This window comes from Scomber japonicus, chromosome 6 (assembly GCF_027409825.1).
Source record: "Scomber japonicus isolate fScoJap1 chromosome 6, fScoJap1.pri, whole genome shotgun sequence".
Lineage (NCBI taxonomy): Eukaryota > Metazoa > Chordata > Actinopteri > Scombriformes > Scombridae > Scomber > Scomber japonicus.
This window is the reverse complement of record NC_070583.1, coordinates 29,219,656-29,241,517: the sequence shown is the minus strand read 5'-3', so window position 1 is coordinate 29,241,517 and position 21,862 is coordinate 29,219,656. Positions and strand designations below refer to the sequence as shown.

At 42.9% G+C, this 21,862-nt stretch overlaps 1 protein-coding gene across 1 annotated transcript in view; it reads left to right on the top strand.

The window, feature by feature from the left end:
- Nucleotides 1-21,862, top strand: part of LOC128360154 (lissencephaly-1 homolog) — a 41,063-nt gene that overhangs the window by 15,039 nt on the left and 4,162 nt on the right. The window contains exons 3-10 of the mRNA XM_053320519.1: nucleotides 6,853-6,937; nucleotides 10,818-10,892; nucleotides 11,155-11,361; nucleotides 15,830-15,998; nucleotides 18,236-18,338; nucleotides 18,472-18,700; nucleotides 20,708-20,809; nucleotides 20,958-21,114. Coding sequence (XP_053176494.1) covers nucleotides 6,853-6,937; nucleotides 10,818-10,892; nucleotides 11,155-11,361; nucleotides 15,830-15,998; nucleotides 18,236-18,338; nucleotides 18,472-18,700; nucleotides 20,708-20,809; nucleotides 20,958-21,114 — 1,127 coding nt within the window. The remainder of the gene's footprint in view (nucleotides 1-6,852; nucleotides 6,938-10,817; nucleotides 10,893-11,154; nucleotides 11,362-15,829; nucleotides 15,999-18,235; nucleotides 18,339-18,471; nucleotides 18,701-20,707; nucleotides 20,810-20,957; nucleotides 21,115-21,862) is intronic.

The following is a 21,862-nucleotide window of genomic DNA, read 5'->3' as shown; positions in this document are numbered from 1 at the left end:
ACACATAGCACTGGATATCCAGCCCACGCGTGACCTGACTGAAGAAACCTCTATTCCTGCCTTTAAGGCAGATGATCTGTTGTGACCTATTGAGGCCCGAAAAGCCCCCAATGCTGCGATGCCCCTGGCTGAACGTGTCCTCCCACTATGAGGCAACACGAGACCTCTGCTGTTGTAAGCTAGTTTGATAGCCTCCACAATTCAGTGAGAAAGCTGCTGTTTAAATGGGTCTTTCCCCTGACCGGATTAGCAAAACAGACAAACAATTGGTCACATAAACGCACACTCTGGGTGTGGTCTATGAAGGAGCGGAGTAAGGACTCAGGGAATGCAACCTCGTCTGCTCCTCGGATATAAGAGGAGGGGGACAAAATCTCAAGAGCTCAAAAGACATTATAGTCTGCATGGATGATCTGACAAATACGCACATTTTGGTGCAATGTAACCATCTAAAATGAACTGACTACTAGAGGGATGCACAGATAAAGCAGAAAGGTTGCCCACCTGCTTTGTGGGGGTCAAAGTGAAAAGCTGTGCAGTTTTGTATAAAAGGAATTTCATATTTGCAGACTCAATGGACTCAAATGGAGGCTCACAAAGAGCCTCAAGCACCAAAGCCAAATCCCATGAGGGGACGCTGGATTTAACCACAGGCCTCAGCCGGTGGACTTCCTTTAAGAAACGCATGGCAAGAGGATTAGCGCCTGGCGTCACTCCATCAAAGCCAACATGACAGGTAGATATACTGTCGCTGCCAAATAAGACCTGAAAAACATTTCAGTCCTAACAACGCTGCTTGAACACCCGCCATTTACAGGCGTACTAGCCTCTAGTAGATGATGCCCTCCTACTTTGGATCATAACCACCACACTTATGGGCAGACAGACCCTCAGCTATTAAATTGGACCTCTCAGCAGGTAGGAAGTGTAACCGGTAACCCATGGCAACAGTTCTCTCTACCCACTTAGAGGCTTTGCATGCACACCGTTGAGGGAGGTAAACTGCTAGCTGACTGACCTGCAGCGCTGTCGTGGAGGCGCTGCCACCTTCAGGTATATGGGAGGGGAACGAAGTCACCAGTCTGCTTAAATATATTTTCAGTGTTTTCAGTACAAAATGCAACATCGAGCATGTCATCATCACCATGGTGACTAGCTCAAGCTGCTGCTGGCTAGAAATATCTGAGGTCTCCGGCTCATACTCGGTGGTGAGGTGAAGAGAGCAATAACTGAAAGGATGAATGTGGTGACGGATATCGCAAAGGCATGAATGGAGGTGTCCTTGGTCAGGTCATGTGAGGACACGATATCCTGTTTAGTCTGTATGGGTACCGACTGGAACATAAACCACCTTCCTGTCATATTTATTAAAAACTAATTCAACATGTAGCTAATGAGAGTGCAGCGGGTACAGGGATGGTTAGTATTTAAAACAAAACATGATGCAGTAATTGGGTTTCCCGTTGTGTCTGTTGGTTGGTTGTTTAAGATTTATTCTTTAATCTGTCGCAGGAAAGACATGATAACAATATTTGTCCTAATTGATGCTTTGAGAGGAGACTGCTGGAGTGTATGAGATTCAGACTTAAAGATAAATTAAACCATGATATCAAGTTTGTGATATTGATTGACATTTGTGATTATTTTTCACATACTTTAGCCCAAAAGATTATTAATCCATCAGTTAGTACTGTAAATAATGGTTTATGTTGTGCTTGTAGGTCTTGAACTGGTGTTTGTGTCAGTATTCAGTTCAAAATTGACATTGCCAAACATTTTTCAATTGTCTGAATAGTAAGTTTGTTTGTAATATGGTATTTTTCATTTTTAGAAGAAATACTTTATCAGAGTTTGTTCATTTGTTAGAACAGAGTTTACTGTTACAGAGACAGTGTTCATTAAATTTGCAGAATTAAAATGTCATTCAAGCTAATGAAATGATGATAATGATGGTAATCAAATAACTACTGGAACAGAGCGGTCCGACCAATATTAGGTAGAGCTTGTTTTTCCACTACTTCAGATGTGCCTGACGTATCCGAACAGAACATCTCAAACAGCTGACGTCAGTTTTTTAGTCAGTAAAACATTTTTATTATCTGGACAGAATGTGCTGACGTCCGAGGACAGGCGGAGGCTCTATCAGAAGAGGCTGTTCAGCTCTACATTGATGTGAAAGTGTGTACCATTATGAGGCAGGAATTAGGAGGAAGTGATGTCACTGTCAGTCGTGGTGGACGGCTGACTCACTCCTCTTCTCAGAAGGATGAAGTCATGCGTGTCCCTTCTCCTTCTCATCCCCGTCCCTCCGTTTTTGCTTTCCCTCTCACTCTATTTTAAGTGTTAACAGAACATGAGACGTCAGCATTGATTCGATTAACTCAATGACGTAAAATTGCGTTTGTAGTTTTTGAAACATTGAAGATGCTTCGTCTTTTCTTTTCGACACTGACGGATCTCATCTACTTTCTGGCTCTCTATCACTGTGGGGTTTTTTCCGCCTCTTCTGTCCTTCTGTCCTTTTCGTCCACTTACTCTCCCTGCCCTCTTTCTCACTATCTCTCCATCACGTCATCTAGCTGTGGGCTGCTAGTAACCATGGAAACCAACCAGTTTGCTCTCCTTCTGTCTACATGAGTACACGTCTCGTCCTGCTCTCTGCCTTGCAGTCTTTGGGGACTCCGCAGAGCTGCTGGTCAAACAGTCGACTTCTCATTTAAGTCCAACTGGCTACTTTATATTAATGTTTGATTCTCATTAAAATAGTTTTAATATTAATATGTTGTGGCCTATGCTTCAAAACAAAACAAACATGATCATATAGAAACTATCTGCATCAGTTCTGCCCTCACATGCTCTATATATGTGTGTGAGTTTCTGTCGAGTAGAGAGTGGAGAGTCATCTTTCACTGTTTCACAAATATCAGCCAGACTATTGATGACAAAATCCATTAAGATCCACATTGTTTGCACAGACAGGGGACTTCCTCATTAGCCGGGGTACTTCGGGAAACACCCGTGGCAGCAACTCGATAAGTGTGCACTAATTAAAAAGTTAACTGAAAGTGCTGCATCCTCCATACCCATAATGAATGAATTATCTTTAATTACTATACAGTTTTAACAGCAGAGCCGTCTCTACGATGCTTTGCAAACAAACATTAGAACAGACCATGTTGTCAGATTAACAGCTTCATGTCATATGATGAAAAATGGAGGATGTGTCTCAACCTTACTCTTTAATTCAACACTTTAAAATGTCCTTAGCTTATGTCCAAAGTTATGTTGAGGTTCCCCTTTTTAAAATAACCTTTGTTTATTTTCATTGAATAACAGTACATGTATGTAAACAATACATTAACTATTGTTGTGGTATGTCCTGATATGGTCTAATAATTTTAATTACAAAGTTTTGAGCAGTCATTAGTAGGCGTGGTTTTGAATATTAGCAGCTATTTAAGGACCGTGTGGGTTAAAACACAAATGATCTCCTTTACAAAAACTCACTTCATGTTTACAGTCGGGTTGGCAAACTGATTAAATTGTAGGATAATTATTTTCTGTGGTTTCATCCTCGGTGAATGAGTCTTTTGGGTCAGCTGTGTTGAAGTCTGCTTCCAGCTCAGGACTCTTGACAGATGTTCACTCTGCTATTGTTTACATCTGCCTGGTTTTGTTTATGCGTCCATTTATTTGAAACTGTAACAAACAGGAGGTGTTTTAACAAAATATTGGATTTGGTTCACTTGCTTTGCTCTGTGGCAGCTTTGTGCAAATGATTTGGTTGTGTGTGTGTATGTGTGTGTGACACATTAAACATATTTATTATGACTCACACTTATCACATCTTCCTCTGGAGCCACATGAAAACCTGCTCCAGGATGTAGTTTGCATGTAGCACAGTGCACCCTGCATAGAAAGTTGGACTTTAATATTACACTCAGGTGATTTGTGTCTGCTGCTTTGTGTCGTTTGATGCATCACTACTGTAAAATCACTCTGTCCAGTTACTGTAGCGCTGCTGTTGATGCAGAGCGAGCTGAAGTGTGTGTATCTTCTTGTTTTCTGCCTTTCTGGCCTTTGTATCTGCAGGCTGTTGACATGCTTATGGGGCATTATCAGCTATGTGTGAAAGGAAACGCAGCCCTCAGATTCATTAGTTAGAAAAAACAAACAAAAAATGGGCTCAACTTTTGCAGCAGCACAACCTAACGTCACCCATCAAGGCCAATCACATACATGAACACTCCCATTCCTGGGTGGAGTACTTTGTCATGTAAATGCCATATTCAACTGTCTCCATCCAGAGCTGTAAAATGCTACCTGTGAGTATCGTAAACCGCTTTGTAGTGTTTTGGCTTCTGATGAGCCTTTTAAATGCATCAATCTGTAGCTCCAACTCTACTGGATCATATTTCATCGTCTCATCAGGACCTCAAACAACATGCTGCCACCCTGCATACTCTCATACTGTTTCAATACAAGGCAGTCCTCGTCTGAACGCAGCCTTAGCCTTGAGCATGCATCCTTTATAAATGACATCATTTAAAGTCTTGTTCACCTTGTTGGGGAGCTTCCTGTTTCTCATATTTGGCGAATAACTCCACATTTTCTTTTATTTTCTACACAGAGCGACATGATGAGCGATTTAATTTCCTGCACAGAAAGATTTGACTAATGCAGACTGATTGATCGTGTCTTAATATTGTCAGACAATAATTTTAGCTCTGTCAGCTCTGAGACTGGTGCACGCTTGGTTTTGGCAGCCAGGTGGTCTTCTCGATCCTCTAAATTGGGACTGTAAATGGCTCGTCTTGCCATCAGGTTTGGTGGCAGCGCAGCAGCCTCCACACACACACACACACAGACACACACTGTACTGACACACCCACACCACATCAAAGCGTCCTCTGTGCTCTAGCGTCTCTCGCCTGCTTACACACCTCCTCAGACACGCTCGTACACCTCGACCCTCCCCTGGTTTTCTCGACTTGCGGCAGGCGGGCTGTCAGAGAGAGCAGATAACCTCCCGCTAACCTTGAGCTGTAATAAGGTCTGCTCCTGTTGTCATGGGGATTCAGGTGGGCAGAGGGCGAAGGGGCTCTCGGCGCTCAGCGTTGACCACGAGGGCGCAGGGGGCACAGACTGGGCTGACAGATTGTAACCCCCCCCACACACACACACACCGCCCCGCCCCCTCCATATTGGCACCTCAAAGCATTGCCTGCCTGACAGCTTGTCTGGCTTCTCCTGGCGTTAGTGGCGGACTTCGCTGTGCACAAACACAGGAGGGCTGGAATCAAGGAAATATTCTTTCACTTAAGGAGTAAAGTAGCATTTTTATCAGACATTCATGAATTCAGTGTCTTTGTTTGTGATTTTTGGGTCATTTTCTGTCTCTTTAATGTCTGTCTAGTTTGTTTTTGTCGCCAGGTCTCTTTTGTAATAGAAAAACTGAATGCATAAGTAAAAATAAACCAAATCTAAAAGTAACCCTGAAGTGAAACTGCAGCGGCATTTTTTTTTTCTTTGTATAAAAGGAAATCCCAGTCATCTGTCATAAAGCCGAGGGACTCACAAGAGGGAGATTTTTTTTTTAAGAACAGTCAAAAACAAAGCAGCAGATGCCTTTGAGTGCTAATAATAATGATAATCAGAGTAGGACTGTGCTGTAAATCAATATCTTTATTAATAGACATGTCATTGATATTGATATTTACTACATGGCAACAGATGCTAAACCAGTTGCTTTTGTTCACTGTTTGCTAGAAATCATAATTTGATCAACATAATTTTATTAAAAACGATAATAAAACATTATCATATTGTCTTGATCTGCAGTCATATTGAATTAAGGAGCCTTTGGACTCTAACTGACTTTAACTTGATTAATAGATCCTGGCAGCTGGATCTGTGACTGAGTTGTAAACCCAGACCTGTGTTTGTGTGTCGGGGTTTTTTGTGTGTGCGTTGGTTTCCCCTCACAGCAGCCCAGGGGACAAAAACAGGAAGTGTGCGAGGAGCTTCTTTTCTTCTCGCTTTCAGCTCTGTCCGTCTCGTCTTATTGTCCGTCTTATCTGGACATCTCTCTTCACATATTTGAAATAGCGGGGCTGTTACACACCTTTGTGTGACTGCTTTCTAAAGGTCTGATGTCATTGAATAGCTTCTCGTGTTTGTCTGTAAACTTGTGCGTGAGGAGGAGATGAACGGGAGTATAAATCCCCCCACCACCACCACCACCAAAAAAAAAAAAACCCCTCAGTAGCCAGAAGCGTATTCAGTTCACAGGGATAATCCTGCCGGTCTGTCTGTCTGTCTTTTTTCTTTGTGTGTGTGTATATAGGTGATGATGGGAAGTACATTGGCTCTCATTTTCCCCATATCTGCACCATGGGGAGTCATCCCTTCCTATTATTTGCCCAAAGCAACAAGAGCTCATTATAGAAACCAGACAGATGTGCTCTCTATTTGTGTCAAATGGGCGGAGAGGGGTGTGTGAATGAGAGAGAGACAGAGAGAAAGGGAGATAAAGAGGAGGAGAGAGTGTATATGTATTGTTATAGATGGTGCTGTGTGTCTGAGACGGACTTGACTGACTTTTTATGCGTGCAAAGCATTTTTTATTATAGATGCAAAAGCGTGATAACACAATCCGAACGTGTGGAAGAAAGAATGACAGATGTACATCTTTGTCTGACACGTTTCTCCCCAAACATGCTCATCCCTTGTCTTTTGTTTTACAGTGATGAATACAACTCCATTACCCACGTCCTTTCCCGTGGCACTCTTAACCACCATCTCGTCCGCTAATCAGGAGAACTAATTACGGGTCCTCTTTGTCTGTTTCAGAAATCGAGCGATAGCCGATTATCTACGTTCCAATGGATATGAAGAAGCATATTCCACTTTCAAGAAGGAGGCGGAGTTAGACATGGTGAGTAGATTAAGGGTGGACACACATCCGCACAGTCCAATCAGACCAATTTATCACCACAATATGCCTTGATTTCCACTTCATTTCTCCTTTTAGTCAACAGTTCCACGGGTGTGACTTGGAGCACCTGCACCCAATTATGGTGGTTTGTCTGATTAGGGGGTCTGTGTCAAATGGGTCTACTGAGTCTTGGGGGGGAAACCTTTTTTTTCCACTTTGAAATATTGCATTTAAATTATAGTCTCGTTATTTTCATTGCTTTCTTGTAAAATGAGAAATTAGTTGCATTTGATTGTGATGTTAAAATACCCACCCCTCCTTTTTAAATGTCCTGACAATCTATAAAATAAACGAGTCTATAAGTCTGGTCTGTAACAAGCAGGACAATAATACCTTTTTGTTGCTTTTGGATTTGAAATTAAACAATGAATGATTTAAAGTGAAACATTCAGATTAAACATGAGTCTGAGTTGCTCTGCTCAGCCTGCACTGCAGCCATTTTCACTTTTTGCTTGTTTCTTTTGGCTTTTTTGCCTTTTATCAACAAGACGGGGGGGGGGGGGGTGCTTTGGTTGTTAATTCAGGATTATCGTCCTGCTTCGTTGACCTAAAATTGGGAGAAACTATAGAAACTAGTCTACAAGTATAGAAGGGAAAGCCATCAAACACTCATGAAGCTAAATGTTACCACTTCAACCTCATAACCTTTGTTTCATTTCAGTGTGCTGGAGTAGAAAGCCAGTGTAACAATGTAAATGTATTACTTATAGGATTTCTCTTAAAAAAAGCAATTTTAAAAAAGCCTGAAGGAAATGGTGTATTTATCTATTTATCTGCAAAGACTATATCTGTATTTATAATTACTTATTATTTTATTGCGTTCGGGACATTTCTGGGCGTCATCCTTTTAGGCAGTGGGTGTGTAGCCCCCGGCCAATAACAGTGCACACAGTGTGAGGTTGGGTCTCGTAGCGTAGCGACTATGTTATACCGTCTCTCCTCTGCTCCGCTCTGCTCTCTGTCTCATGGATTTATAAAGAGCTGCAGGTCTGTGTGTCTGCTTGACCGAGGGCGGGGCTGAGCAACTCTGCACCTTCCCACAGTGTTATCATGAGGTGCGGTCGAGCTCATTTGGGTTTTAGATCATAACTGCCAGGGAAACGATCAGAAGTAACGTTTAATTTACCTCGCCGGCGCTGCTTGCTCTCTTCAGTGTCTCTCTCTCTCTCTCTCTCTCTCTCTCTCTCTCTCTCTCTCTCTCTCTCTCTCTCTCTCTCTCTCTCTCGCTGAGCTGAGCTGAGCTGAGCTGAGCTGAGCTGAGCTGAGCTGAGCTGAGCTGAGGAGGAGGGGCTAACTTTAAATGTAGTGTTTACAAACACTAAGCAAGGCAAGGCAGCTTTATTTATGTAGTGTATTTCATACACCGGGGCAACTCAGTGTGCTTTACATAAAAAACAAACATTTAACATTATTTTAGAATCAGAAGCATAAAAACATACAATAAAAAAACCCAATTATAATAAAAACTAAAACAAAGTACAGAAAAATAGAGAGAAAGAAAACAAAAAGCTAACACTAAACACTAACCAACAAATCCTGCATAGTAAACCTTTAACAAACCCTTCTCAAATTTGACACTCATTGGTCAACTATTCATCATTTTTCTACTGTTTCATCTCAGCCGCCCCTAACCCCCCGTTTTCCTTCCTGCTGCACCTCTTCTTTCACCTCGCTTTCACGTGACACCCGCCCCCCCTTTTCTCTCTCTTTCTCTCTCTCTCCTGTGTCTTTATTCGTTCTCCTCCCAGACGTTTGCTCTGTGGCAGGCTGAATAATAGATGAATGGCACAGCGGAGGGAAAGAGATAGGTGCACTCTGTTGGGTATTAGCTCTCAGCCAAGCACACACCTCGGCAGCATCATGCTAACCAAACCAAACCAAGTGACTTTTAGCTTCGTTTCTATGCTCACATGTTGTTAGGCTTTCATTACCAGATTGTTTTTGTCTATTAAATGTGTTTAGAGTGAATTAAATATTCTTCATCATGGCCCTCTGTAGGTATTTGAGTAACAGTTTAAGTTTAATGCAATGCGAGGCTGCATGGACCAGCAGGAATAATTAATAGAGGTCATGCTCCAGTTTTTTTTTTGGTGATCCTCATGAAAGAAAATGTACATACCTGCATGCACACACATCCACAGATGCTTGCATGTTTACAACCCACTGCCAATAGACTGGCAGGCTGCAGTGAAGTCTGGCACTTCTTTTGCGTGTGTGTGCGTGCGTGTGTGTGTTGGTGACATGGGCACAGCGTCCAGGCAGATGGCAGATTAGATGATGGCAGACTTGTCCAAACTGTGCTCCCTCCTCTCCTCCCTCTACGTTCGCTTTCTTTCTCCTCCGTTTCTCTGCACAGCCTCAGCTCTCACAGTCTTTTGTGTCCTTGTTTTTCTTTCCATACACGCCTCGTATTAGTTCTGAGGGAATCACCTCTCGTCATTCACAAGTGTTAGATAGAAATCCGTCGATGCCCGCAAGGTCTCCACACCTCCAGGACGTCTGCTTTTGTTTCCAGACGAGGCCGAGGAGCTAGCTGTGAAATTGGAGTGCAGCGTTAATTTTCCCCCTCACTGACACCCGTGGCTGTCTGTCAATGTGGGATTTTGATGCTTTGATAGTTTGTAACAGCCTCGAGGCGCCGGTATACTCAGCGGTACCAAAACTATTGTACTATGTGTGTAGAGAATAAGGCTACACAGAGCAAAGCATCACGTTTTCTCATCTTTTGTGTTTATATTTCTCTTTAATGAGTCAACTAGTTGATCATCAGGAAAGACATTAACAACTATTGACAAATGATTAACTGTTTAAGTAATGTATTATTATATTAAAGTAGAATATGCCAAACGTTTCCCTGTTCCAGCTTGTAATGCGTCATTATTGATCTTGTTTGATAGTAAATTCAATACGTTTACATTTCTGGGAGCTGGTTGAATGAAACAGGCACTTAGAAACTCCCTTTGACGTTTTTACTGTTTTCAGACAGTTTCTAAGTCAAAGCCTCCAACAATGTGATCATTATAGTATTTATTAACTTAAATGACTCAGTAGCTTGAGACCTTCATTAATATTGGCTTATTTGAGTTTTCGGTTTTATTTAGAGCTGAAACGAACACTGATCTGGTTAGTTTGGTTAATAAATTCATTGTTAAAATATATTTTCAAACCACTTCACCAATTTCTCCAGGAAATCGTCAGCAGATCAATTATGAAAATAATTGTTATTTAAGTAGCTAAAGAGCGAACTTGCCATCTCCCTTGTTTTGAGTTTTCTCTGCTGTACATGTAATCTCCTGGCAGTGTGAGACAGAGACAGTGTGCACCCGCGAGGTTAATCAGCAGGTCATTATGTAAAAGGTAGTGGCCGGCCGCCGGTATTAGCCCGCAGGTGGAATCAGGCTTCTGTCTGCCGCAAGTTAACTTCCACCGCTGCCTACAGTACCGGGTGTGTGGCTGTAAGCTGCCTAAGCCTTTCTTGTCTGTAGGAGATTAGCTTGTGTGAGAAGGATTAGGACTAGGGTGTGTGTTTATGTCTATGTATGTGTGTGTGTGTGTGTGTGTTTGGTACGTATGTATTTGTATGCGTGTGTGTCGTACAGTAAGTTGGCGGTGTCTGGCAGTCAGTGTTGGCCTGCGAGGGGCGTGTAAATAATTCCCTGTGCTTTCTTACTATAGCCAAAGACCTCAGCATGCCACCCCAGCTGGTCCCCTCCCACAGGCCACACCGATTATGCTGAGCCCATGACTTTGATTGGCTTTCTTCGTCTGTTTTCCTGATATCCTTTTTTTTTTCTCTCCCTCTCTCTCTCTCTCTCTGCAGAATGAAGAATTGGATAAGAAGTACGCCGGCCTTTTGGAAAAAAAATGGACCTCAGTCATCAGATTACAAAAGAAGGTTTGTGGGGTTTTTTTCCCTCCTCAAAGAATGCTTGTGGGGATTGTAGTCTTGTGAACGGTTCGTGACATTACTGTAGGATCTGCTGTTAAGGCCGAATAAAAGTCATCCAGTGAAAACATTAACCCCTCTGTTGATACCTTATAATTTGTTTAAAACAGTCTCACACAAACCTAAAAGCTAATATCTCTTTTAAACATGTTTCTATATACATCACTCTCCGCCTCTGCACTGCTCACGTGTACCTGTGCGCTCTCCGCAGGTGATGGAGCTCGAATCGAAACTGAATGAAGCGAAGGAAGAGATCACCCTGGGCGGGCCCGTCAGTCAGAAGCGCGACCCCAAAGAGTGGATCCCACGCCCGCCAGAGAGGTACGCGCTGAGTGGCCACCGCAGTCCGGTCACCCGCGTCATCTTCCACCCGGTCTTCAGTGTCATGGTGTCGGCTTCGGAGGATGCGACAATAAAGGTGAGTGCTGACCCTGACCGATGGTGCTCAAAAAGCTGCAGCGGGTGATTTCACTGATGAAGTTTCTCTGTTATGGGTGAAATCACAGCTGGGTTTTGTGCTCCTCCTCCGCACATTGTTTGATCACCCCGATCTGATTTGTGTGCATCTGTTGATGTTTCTTTTCAGACAACCGTGTATCTCTCAGCTCAAAGAGAATAAATACCTTCAGAAGTCTCACAATAACCTTGAAAAATCAGTTTTCCAGGAATTAAAACTGGCGGCCACGCTTCTCTAATATCATACATTTTAATCTGTTAATTACCGAGGGCTTGTGGCCGCTTAAATGAAGAATCATAACAAAGAAAGAAAATGTGTTAGACAGTGATTCAGGAATAAGAGGCCTTTTTTTTCTTTTTTCTTTTTTTGCTTCAGGCTCTGAATGTAAATCAAATTGTTTGCAGGATTAATGTTGACATGATCTTCCTTGAGGACATTTTCTTAATGCTTAAGACTGATTTATTATTAAGCAGGAAGACATAAATTAAGATTTAACCGTTCTGATGTCAGACTGAAGCCACAGATGCTGATGTCTGCTGCACAACTGTGTTTAGAATTGAAGAAAATTAAACTGGTGATAATATTCATGATGATGAAGATGATGGAAAGTCTGTCTGAAACACCCAGTGAACTGGTCCCAGTACCCTGATGATGAATGTACAATACAGATGAATTCAGTGGATCAGTTATCGGTTGCATTTCTTTGAAGTTTCCTTTCATCTCTCTGATAAACTGACAGATTCTCTCCTTGGATCTCGGTCAGATATCAGACAGACCGCCCCTCTTTTCTCTTGTTCCTCTCACTAAATGTTCGCCCTCGTCCAGCATGTACCGCCATTTCTGTCAAGGAATGTAAACAAAACTCAGCTGTGCTGGACCTCTGGTTGCTATAGTAACGTCTGAACTATAAGAACAAAATGTCACAAGTCCTTTCAGCCCACATGAGTATAAATATAGCATAAGTATAAAACATGTAGTCACACATGTCGAGGTGTATCTTTGTATATGTTGAGTATAAATAACAACACATAATGTCGAGTTCAGTCCCGGCTACAGACCCTCAGACTGACCAGAGAGCACAGCTGTGACTCTGCTTGGGTAATATTTGGGTTGGATAATGTTCCCGTGGAGATGTGATTAGATTATAGCAACTAGTTGTACTTGTGAGAAATATTTGAATGTATTTTCGTGTCTACGGTTTCAGAGACAAAAACACGGTTGTAAAGATTTATCAGTCGCTTTCTCTGAGCTTCCTCTGTTTTCTCTGTCTTCAGAGATCGGCCAACATGAAATTTGGAAATGAGTCCAATCACAGCTTGTTGTTGGACAGCAGAGAGGCGCGGGCTCTGTGAGACAGACTGCAGTCTTCTGTTTCGGTTATGTCAGCTTTTCACATGTCCTCCCCACATTTAAACAATAGGACTCGGATTTAAAATCAACAGGGTGGTATTTTAATTTAGTGCCAGCTTGGTGGCAGCTTGTGCTCCCTCTTCTGAATTATTATGCATCGCTCCTCATCTTCTCCTCCACTGCTCTGACCCTCCTCTGCAGACACGCCCCGGAATACACAAGTATCTCCCCGTGTGTCATCTATGTATCCCTCGATTCCATATATAAACACAATGGTCTGTCTCTGGGCTATTTCTGCAGCAGCGTCTCATCCTCGCCTCGCTGCACAATACCAATACTCGGCTGAGCTGTTTGTTCTGTATATTTTATTCATGAGACAATAAGAGACACATGTACATCTCCTCCTCGGCTACACCCACACAGCAGGGTTTCCTCTCTCCGTTTTGGCATCTTCCTCCCTTTTACAGCCCCACCCCTCCCTCCCACCACCACCCTGCATTTATCTTGAGCTGCCCCACCACGACTGCCCACCATCAGAGCCCTCCATGCCTCAGGAGGAGCCAGGCTTTGGGCTCACATCTAAAATTCTGCTCCGCCTCCTCGTACCTCTGCCTCCTCTCTGTCTGTGGCCTGGTCTGCACTCTCTTTGTGTCCTACTTTCCTTCCTCTGAACAGACCTGCTAAATTTTTAACTGAGGAGAGAAGACCTTCTGCTCTTTACTCTCTGTCACTGATGGAGAGGCTCTTCGGCTTTCCTCCTCACGCCAGTAAAGGCGACTGAGCTCAGGTTCACATTATTCTCATGATTTACGTTTTTGAGTTTTGTCTTGTTTTGCCCTCATCAGTAAATAGTAAGACATCTATCCTGTCAGCTAAGCTTAAACAGTGATCAACTGGACATTATTTGTTCAATTATTTTAAAATATAAAATGTCAGAAAATAGAAACAGAAAATATCTTGATGGTTTCTTAGAGCCAAAGGTGTGACGGAAACAGTGAAAAATACAAAGATATTAAGCTTTTTTTAAACATGTATGACACACAAAAGCTTCAAATTCTCAAATTTGAGAAGTTGCAACCATGAAATATTTGACATTTCTGTATAAAACAATTTATTCTAATTATTTGATCGATTTTCTGTTGATTAACTAATCTATTTAGCTCTAAACATTCCCTATTTCCGGCTCCTCACTTTGCTTCTTTTCTTGGTCTAATGTATTTGTGCTCTTGGATTATTTTAATTGAACAAGCTATTTGAAGATGGTAGTTTGGGCTTCAGCGAGGTGTGGCAGGTATTTTTGCTATTTTCAATGTGTTGTAGACAAAATGGTAAACTGATTAACTGACCGGATAATCAACAAATGAAAATGAAAGCGAATTGTAACCTTAAAGGAGTCAACAGTGTTCAGGACAGCCAATGCAATGTTCTGTTTTTGTAAGTTGACTTTCTAACCTACACAGCTGGATGTGTGTAACCAGTAACATCAGCAGTCAAGTATGTCTGCACACTTTGGGCACAACACCAAACTTGTATATAAATAAGTTGCTGAACAAGTCGGAGATATGGGCAGCGAGTCAGAGGTCTGGCACCAGGCTGGAGACCGTCTTCCTGCTGTTTCTCCTCTCATCAGCGTGTACGGTGTTAAGTGTCACAGCGTTTTGCCTCCTAAGCCAAATTCTTTGTTTTTGGCCTTTCCTTACTCTCTCACTGTGTTTGTGTTGTCCCTCACTTTGTTGGTTCTGCATTCCACCTTCATTTTCCTGGTCCTCTCCTCCTCCTCCTCCTCCTGTGCTAGCGTGGCACATCTTTGCATGCAAAGATGTTACCACGAGTTCAGGTCTAACCCTCTCACAGTATGTAAATCAGCAGGTCGTGAGTGCAGAGCGGTGCTCACTCAAACATGTCAGCCAAAGGCAGCTTTCGTTTAAACAAGGGGCAGAGCGCTCGTGTGTCAGTTTACCCGTCGCTTTACTTCATGAACGGCACACACACAAAGACAGTCTTTGTGTTATTGTTGGCCTTTGAATGACTTAAGATCCGAGTGCAGTTTCCCCTGAAAGAATAACAACATTAATCATTGTGAAATAGGGCAAGTTATTTGGCAGCCAGCTTGCGTAAAATGATGCTCTGAAGATGTGCCAGTAAGGACGATCAGTTTCATAGCATTGAGTTACAGGTAGCTAATGGATTATGTGCTTCAATACTGAATGCTCTTACGTGTAGGCCCGCTGTACCTCCAAACACATTAACTGCATTGATCTTCTGCAGGATAAACCCCCCCACCCCCCCTCCCCTCCTGTGCACTTTGTACCTCGTGGCCATCTGTACTGTCTGTAGCTTCCTTTAGAGGGGGGAGGCAGAAGGGCTGAGGGGTGAGTTGTGGAAGAGGAGGAGGAGGAGGAGGGAGGAGGAGGAAGAGAGGGTGGGTGTCTCCTGGTAACCGTCTGCCCAAAATCCCCCCACCCTAAGAGAGGAACCAAGGAGGGTTTATCCCTCTGACAAACCGTCTGTCTGCTTGAAAGCCGGAGAGGACGTAACAGCTTTCTCATGCTTACTACCCTTCACTCCGTATTCTGTCTGTTCTCCAACTGGCAGCAACAAACTCGGCACAATAAACTCTCTCTTGGCTTTTATGAGTCCGAACTGTAACCCTAATCAGCATCCTGGCACATGCGCCCCGTGCCATTAGCAACAGTAATGCGTCACGGATCCTGTAATTCAATATGCAAAGACGGTGCGGTATCTGCACACTGAGGCCTGTGTTGAGCTCTCAAGACAGAAGTCATGGCGGCACAGTTTTTAATAATCTGACATCAGCGCGTCCTACTGTCGAGGCTGTAATGTGACTTCCCCCGCTCCGCTCGGTTGGCTCTGTTTGTCCCCTCAGCGTATTTTGGCTGCTGGTCTGTTGAGCTGAGCGACATGGGGCCACAGATGATGTGACATTTGGGGGCTTTGCTGTTGTTTGTGAAGGGATTCAGCTCAGAAGTGAACAGAAGAGCTGTTTCTCAGCAGCGTTCAGGCTGTGATATTTATTGTCTATGTCCTGTAATATGTCAATCTGTGCTCTGTTCTTCAGGTGTGGGACTACGAGACGGGAGACTTTGAACGCACACTGAAGGGCCACACAGATTCAGTGCAGGACATCTCTTTTGACCAGACCGGAAAACTGCTAGCATCCTGCTCCGCGGACATGACTATCAAGCTGTGGGACTTCCAAGGCTTCGAGTGCATCAGGACCATGCATGGTGAGGAGATAAAACGCAATTTCCTTAACAGGGGTTCTGCGGATCTTAAAAAGCCTTTAAAAAGCATTTAATTGAGTTTCATCCAAAAAAAAAAGTTTCCTTTCTTTGGATTAATTGGATTTACAAAAGTCTGATATTCTCTCTTGCAGGCAGTAATATTAGTTAAAAGGTTTTTTGTATCCGGCTGTCAGGAGATGTTACACATCTAAAAGTCTGATTGCTCTGACAGCGGACTGTGCTTCAGTCAGCACCATCAGAACCGGAGCAAACAGTGTCGCTACTGTTGGCTCATAATGAACAAATGTTGGGTTTTTTTGGTACAAAATTAAATGAACTGCACTTTAGTTTTCCCTTTGGTTTCATTTTGGTTATTTTATCCATTTTCTGCTTCTCTTCAGCATTCAGATTGTATTTAATTGAATTCATCATATCATTAGGAATTGAATGAAAAATATGATTTAATAAAGATTATTGTCCCCGCTGCCCCTGGTTTTCCATCATTCTGTAATAGACAGTATTAATGGCTTTCTATATGATGCTAAAATAACGTCTTGAATTTAACTTGAACCCTGCAGATGTCAAATGTTTTGAAATAAAGCACAAAGATGAGAATTTGCAGCCACATTATCACAGCCGTTACCATTCGTGTTCACCTGTGTGAACATGCTTCATTTGCATGGTTTCCTCGTCATCGCTGCATAAACGTAGCTTGTGTAAACCAGCACGTGACAGTACGCAGGGCTCAGGTGGTGCAGATGCTGTTCGTTATTACATTCTGTGCTGCGGACGAGGTTCAGTCTGCTCCAGTTCACAGGCTCACCCTCTGCTGGGACTCACGAGCAGCTCTCTCAAAACGGACAGTTTCATCTCTTTTAGTAACCTCTCCACTCCACAGGATAGCCCCCGCAGGCTCTTTACAACACTTAACAGTAAAGAGTCACTTCAGGTGTTTTTAATGAGCTCTGCATTCATCTTCCAATCATTGAGTCCATTACACCATCAGTCATGTCATCACCGAAAACTATCCTCAGGCATTCGCCCCCCAGTTTTACACCCTAATTGCCAAGAAAATGATGGCAGCATAGTGTACATGTAGCTTCAGGCTCTTCTGATTTGAGGGACCACCACAGGAATATTTTTTTTCCCCTTGTTGAAAATGTGTGAACCCCTCCCTCCCTCCCCCTGCCCCCCCCACCAGCCAACCAGCAGCCGTTTCAACAATACAAAGCCTCAGCAGTTTTCAATTTATTTAGTTCTTGTCTTCAAACCTCCTCAAGAAGTGCCCATTAATGTCCGACTGTAAGCTTGACATGAATGAATATCAATTAAATAAATCTTCTTGGCAAACAGACAGGAAGCTCGCTGGCGTTCTTACATTAATGCTGGAGTTGTAAATCCTGCGTTTTTGTGCAAGTGAGCAACAGATTTAACAGATTTCACTCCTGCCAATCTTTTTTTTTTTTTATTCTAATGGTGTGTATGAGTGTGTGTCTGTGTGTGTGAGTGTGAGCTGCTGGCACACTTCCTCAAACAGATGAGCTGCGTTCACACTGCGCAGTGGAGATACCGAGGTCTAAAAACCTTCCATTAGACCGATGCTTTGTACTCCAGCTTCATTCACTTTTTACTCATCGTACTCAACCTTTCCTCCCCCCTTTTTTTTTTTCGTCCACTCCACTCTTTTTTTTTTTTTTTTCACATCTTAAAAAAACATGAGGCCAACTGGTGAAGTAGATTAGAGCAGATTTGGACAGCAGCTTAATTATCCTCTTCAGCACTAGATAGCACTTTTCTGTGTAGCTGCCACCCATTATTATAGCCTGGTGGCATGTGCGCGTGCACAGACGCACACTCACACACGCACTGAGTTAAGCTGGCCTTTCAGAGAATACTTAGTGTTGTCTTCGTCTGTTTAGTAGCTTAAACGTGCCCCAGCACCTTGGTAATTAGACATGTATTATTCTCCGTGGAACAAAGTAAGCTCCGGCAAATTGGCTGCCTCGCTTGTCATTTAATTGGCTAATTGCGCCCATACCCATCGCTTTATGGCGCTGTTGGTGGCTGAAGATGTGTGAAAAATATAGTAAATATATTTGTGGTTGTCAAGTGAATTTTGTGTATCATTTTTCTGTTTTTAAAGAAGTGAAGATTAAAGGGATCATATGTTGAGGTTTTTTTAATTATATCAGTCTGTGGTGTTAAACTGAGCTCTCGCTGTCTCTTCTTTTGTTCTCCAGGACACGACCACAATGTTTCGTCTGTAGCCATCATGCCCAACGGAGATCACATCATTTCTGCCTCAAGGGACAAAACCATGAAAATGTGGGAGGTGGCAACTGGGTACGCTTTTTCTTAAGACGCCTTTTAAACCATTTTTTAAACCACAGTTGTGTCATGATGTTCAGTTTCATTCGTCACATCCACTCTGACAACGTGATAACTTTTTATTTTTTTTAATTTTTTTGTCCATTAGTTACTGTGTGAAGACCTTCACAGGCCACAGGGAGTGGGTCCGTATGGTGCGGCCCAACCAGGACGGCACTTTGTTGGCCAGCTGCTCCAATGACCAGACGGTGCGCGTGTGGGTCGTGGCCTCCAAAGAGTGCAAGGCTGAACTGCGGGAGCACGAGCACGTGGTGGAGTGCATCTCCTGGGCACCAGAGAGCGCCTACCCCACCATCCTTGATGCCACAGGCTCTGAAGTAAGAGACTGCTCAGAACTCCTCCTGTTTTTGGGAGACATCTTTAGTTCTGGAGGGTTTGAGTGTTTTTTGTTGTTGTTATACAGTTGAAGCAGAAACCATCAAAGCAGACTGATACACTGTGGATCTACAATTACTGAATTTAAAGTTGAAATGAAGTGAAAAATGCCTTTTTTAACCCTTTTAGATCACATCCCGGTCACCTATATACCTAACAATCGTGTTTTCTTTCTGTAAAACAAAATAGGTTATCTTTTAGCAGCAAGACACGCCCACTTTTCATCATTCAAATCAAATTCCTCACAACATTACGTCACACCTGTCGATCCTGTTTCACTCAGAAATTCGTCACGATACAGAAGTCAGACACTTTTGAAATCTTGTTTCATCTGGACTTCAACACACAGACCTGAAATGACTCTTTGAACTTGTGATGTTCAATGTGATTGATCAGGAAAGCTCAGCAGAGAGGACAGTCGATCAGTAGCAGAACAGTCACAGTGAGCTAACTGGTTAGAAATGGTAACATATTTACCAGATTCTGGCCCAAATCAGACAGTGAATGACTCCTAAACCAACCACACAGTCACTCATTTGTTATTTATCCAAACATTTGCTGCCAGTCTGACACAAAGCGTGTGGTGATGGAGGTTGTGTATTTCCTTGAGTGGAAACAGATCTAACAGGTTTATGTACGTAGCTTTATTCTGTCTGTTCTCTCTGATAAACATGATGTTTCTCACACTATAAGATGATGGAGATTGTGTTCACCTTCCACATGTGCAGCCAGTGCCGTCGAGTCTTCTGCGTCACTGCTGTCAGCCGCGTTAACAGACCAGCCTGAAATGATGAGTGTCTCCAGCTCACACTTCCCTCCTCGTGATCAGCTGTGTCCAAAACAATATTTGCCCTGGCAGCAGTCGTCTCAGCCTAACGTGTGTGACGTGCAAAACAGGATTCATTTGCACAGAAGCTGATTTTTGTCAGTGTTTTATATCTCAACAGAAGTTAAACATGTCCAGACTTTTGCATATCACCGCGTGTTGAAGAGACTGAAGGAGCTGTTGACTTTGGGCAGACCTGAAGCCAAAGACACAGCTGCTGTCACACAGATGTTTGCACATGTGCTCTTGTGCTCATTACCAGCAAAGTGAAACACTCACAATCACCTGCAGGTGTTTTGTTTGGGATATTCTGCTGCTCTCAGTGTCCGCTGAGATGTTTTATAGTGAAACACGACTCCTCCCCCAGGTTTCTGGTTATTGTTTAGATGAACCTGCGAGGCTGTTTGAACACAGTCTCCACTGGTGCAGTCGAAGCTGTCAGGCATGTAATGACTGTTAGTGCCTGATGCAGCGCTCAAATGTCTTGTAATTTGTAGTAAATCTCTTTTCTCCAAAGGTGACATATGACGAGTGGGTTTAGATTTACAGTTTTCCTTTTTATTGTTGTTGTAGTGAAACAGGAACAGGAAGGCCGAAATACAGTTCCTTTATTACAAGCAGATTGTTTTAAGAAGTTAGATAAAAAATAATCATTTATAATACTTCAGATTAGTTGTCGATTTGAGAGAGAAAATAATTGGCAGCTATTTTGATAATTGATTCCTCATGTCAGTAGTTTTTCAAGAAGAAAAAACATTATTTTGGTTTCAGAGTTGCTGCTAGAAAATAGAAATATTGTTGGTTGGATACAGGGATTTGAAGATGTCACTGTGGATTCTGACATTTAATAAAGACAGTAATCAGCTGATCAGCTGCAGTAAAGATAATTATTAGTTGCAGTCTTATATTACTCGGACATTGACTCTTCCTTTTATAATATGAGAAGGTGACGGTTTTGTGACTTCATGTTTGTGACAAAAATGCATCTATTTTGATAATAATGTTTAATATGATGTTTTCTGTTCATTAAGCATATGCATGAATTACACACATGCTGTATTTATTTTGTGCCGTTGTTGTTTTTTCATTTTGGGTCTTTTCTGTCCTTTTTGTGTCCAACCAGTCCAAGAAGAGCGGTAAGCCGGGCCCCTTCCTGCTGTCTGGCTCCAGAGACAAAACCATCAAGATGTGGGATGTTAGCATTGGCATGTGCCTTATGACACTGGTGAGGAACCATCTCAGGCTAAATAACCTTTAAGAAAAGCTTTTTAATAGTTTGTGTAGATTCAATGTTTGAGTCTAGAATGAAAACACTTTGCTTCATCAATGAGATGATTTGGTACTTAGTGAGCGTCTGTCCATCTCTCTCGCAGGTTGGCCATGACAACTGGGTGCGTGGGATCCTCTTCCACCCAGGAGGCAAGTTTATTGTGACCTGTGCGGATGACAAGACCTTAAGGATCTGGGACTACAAGAACAAGCGCTGCATGAAAACCCTCTGTGCCCACGAACACTTTGTTACCTCTCTGGGTAAGCCGCCCCCTTCTCGCCCCTCCTTTAAAACAGCATGTTGTTTACTCAGTGTGTCTCCTGAGGTTAGCAAGGACCCTCCATGTTTCACACTCAGTGTTCAGTGGTACAGAAAGGTTGAATATTTGGGCCGATGCGTTGAGCGTCCTGAGGGTTGCTGGCAGCTGGGGTTTAAGAGGTAGACAAGCGCTCCAGGATTTTCCCGTCTTCCCCCTCCTCAAATTTGCGGCTTTTCAGCAGATCAAGGCTCAGGAATTCTCTTGAGGAGCTCTTCAGCCAACTTTTCCTTGGCAAGCTGTTTGAAACCCGGTCCTCTTAAGTCCTGCTTCAACTAAAAGAGGATATAGCTGTGAGCTATTGATGTGATGAATTCTGGAGCGGTGTGGAAAACACAAAGCACCTTTTGTTCATTGAAAAAGAAAAAGAAAAAAAAAAAGCATTTTTCCCTGAAACCACTGTCCTGTCTATCGGTACGATACAACAACAGTTACCTTGATAAAATAACACGATAATCCAAATATATTTAGTTTCTTTCTCCTGAGTTCCTGTCAGCTGATTTCTGTTCGGGACCGTCGTTTGTTTAGTTTTTCACCGAGCCAATAAGTCACCAGTCACGCGTCAGTCCTGCTACACTTCTCATTGTTTGTTTTCTCTCTGTAAAAGAAAGATGGCATCCCCTTTTATTCATTCTACCTGCAAAGATCTGGTAGGCTTGTTCTTCTTTTTCCCTGGAGAAAGAGATCTAAAG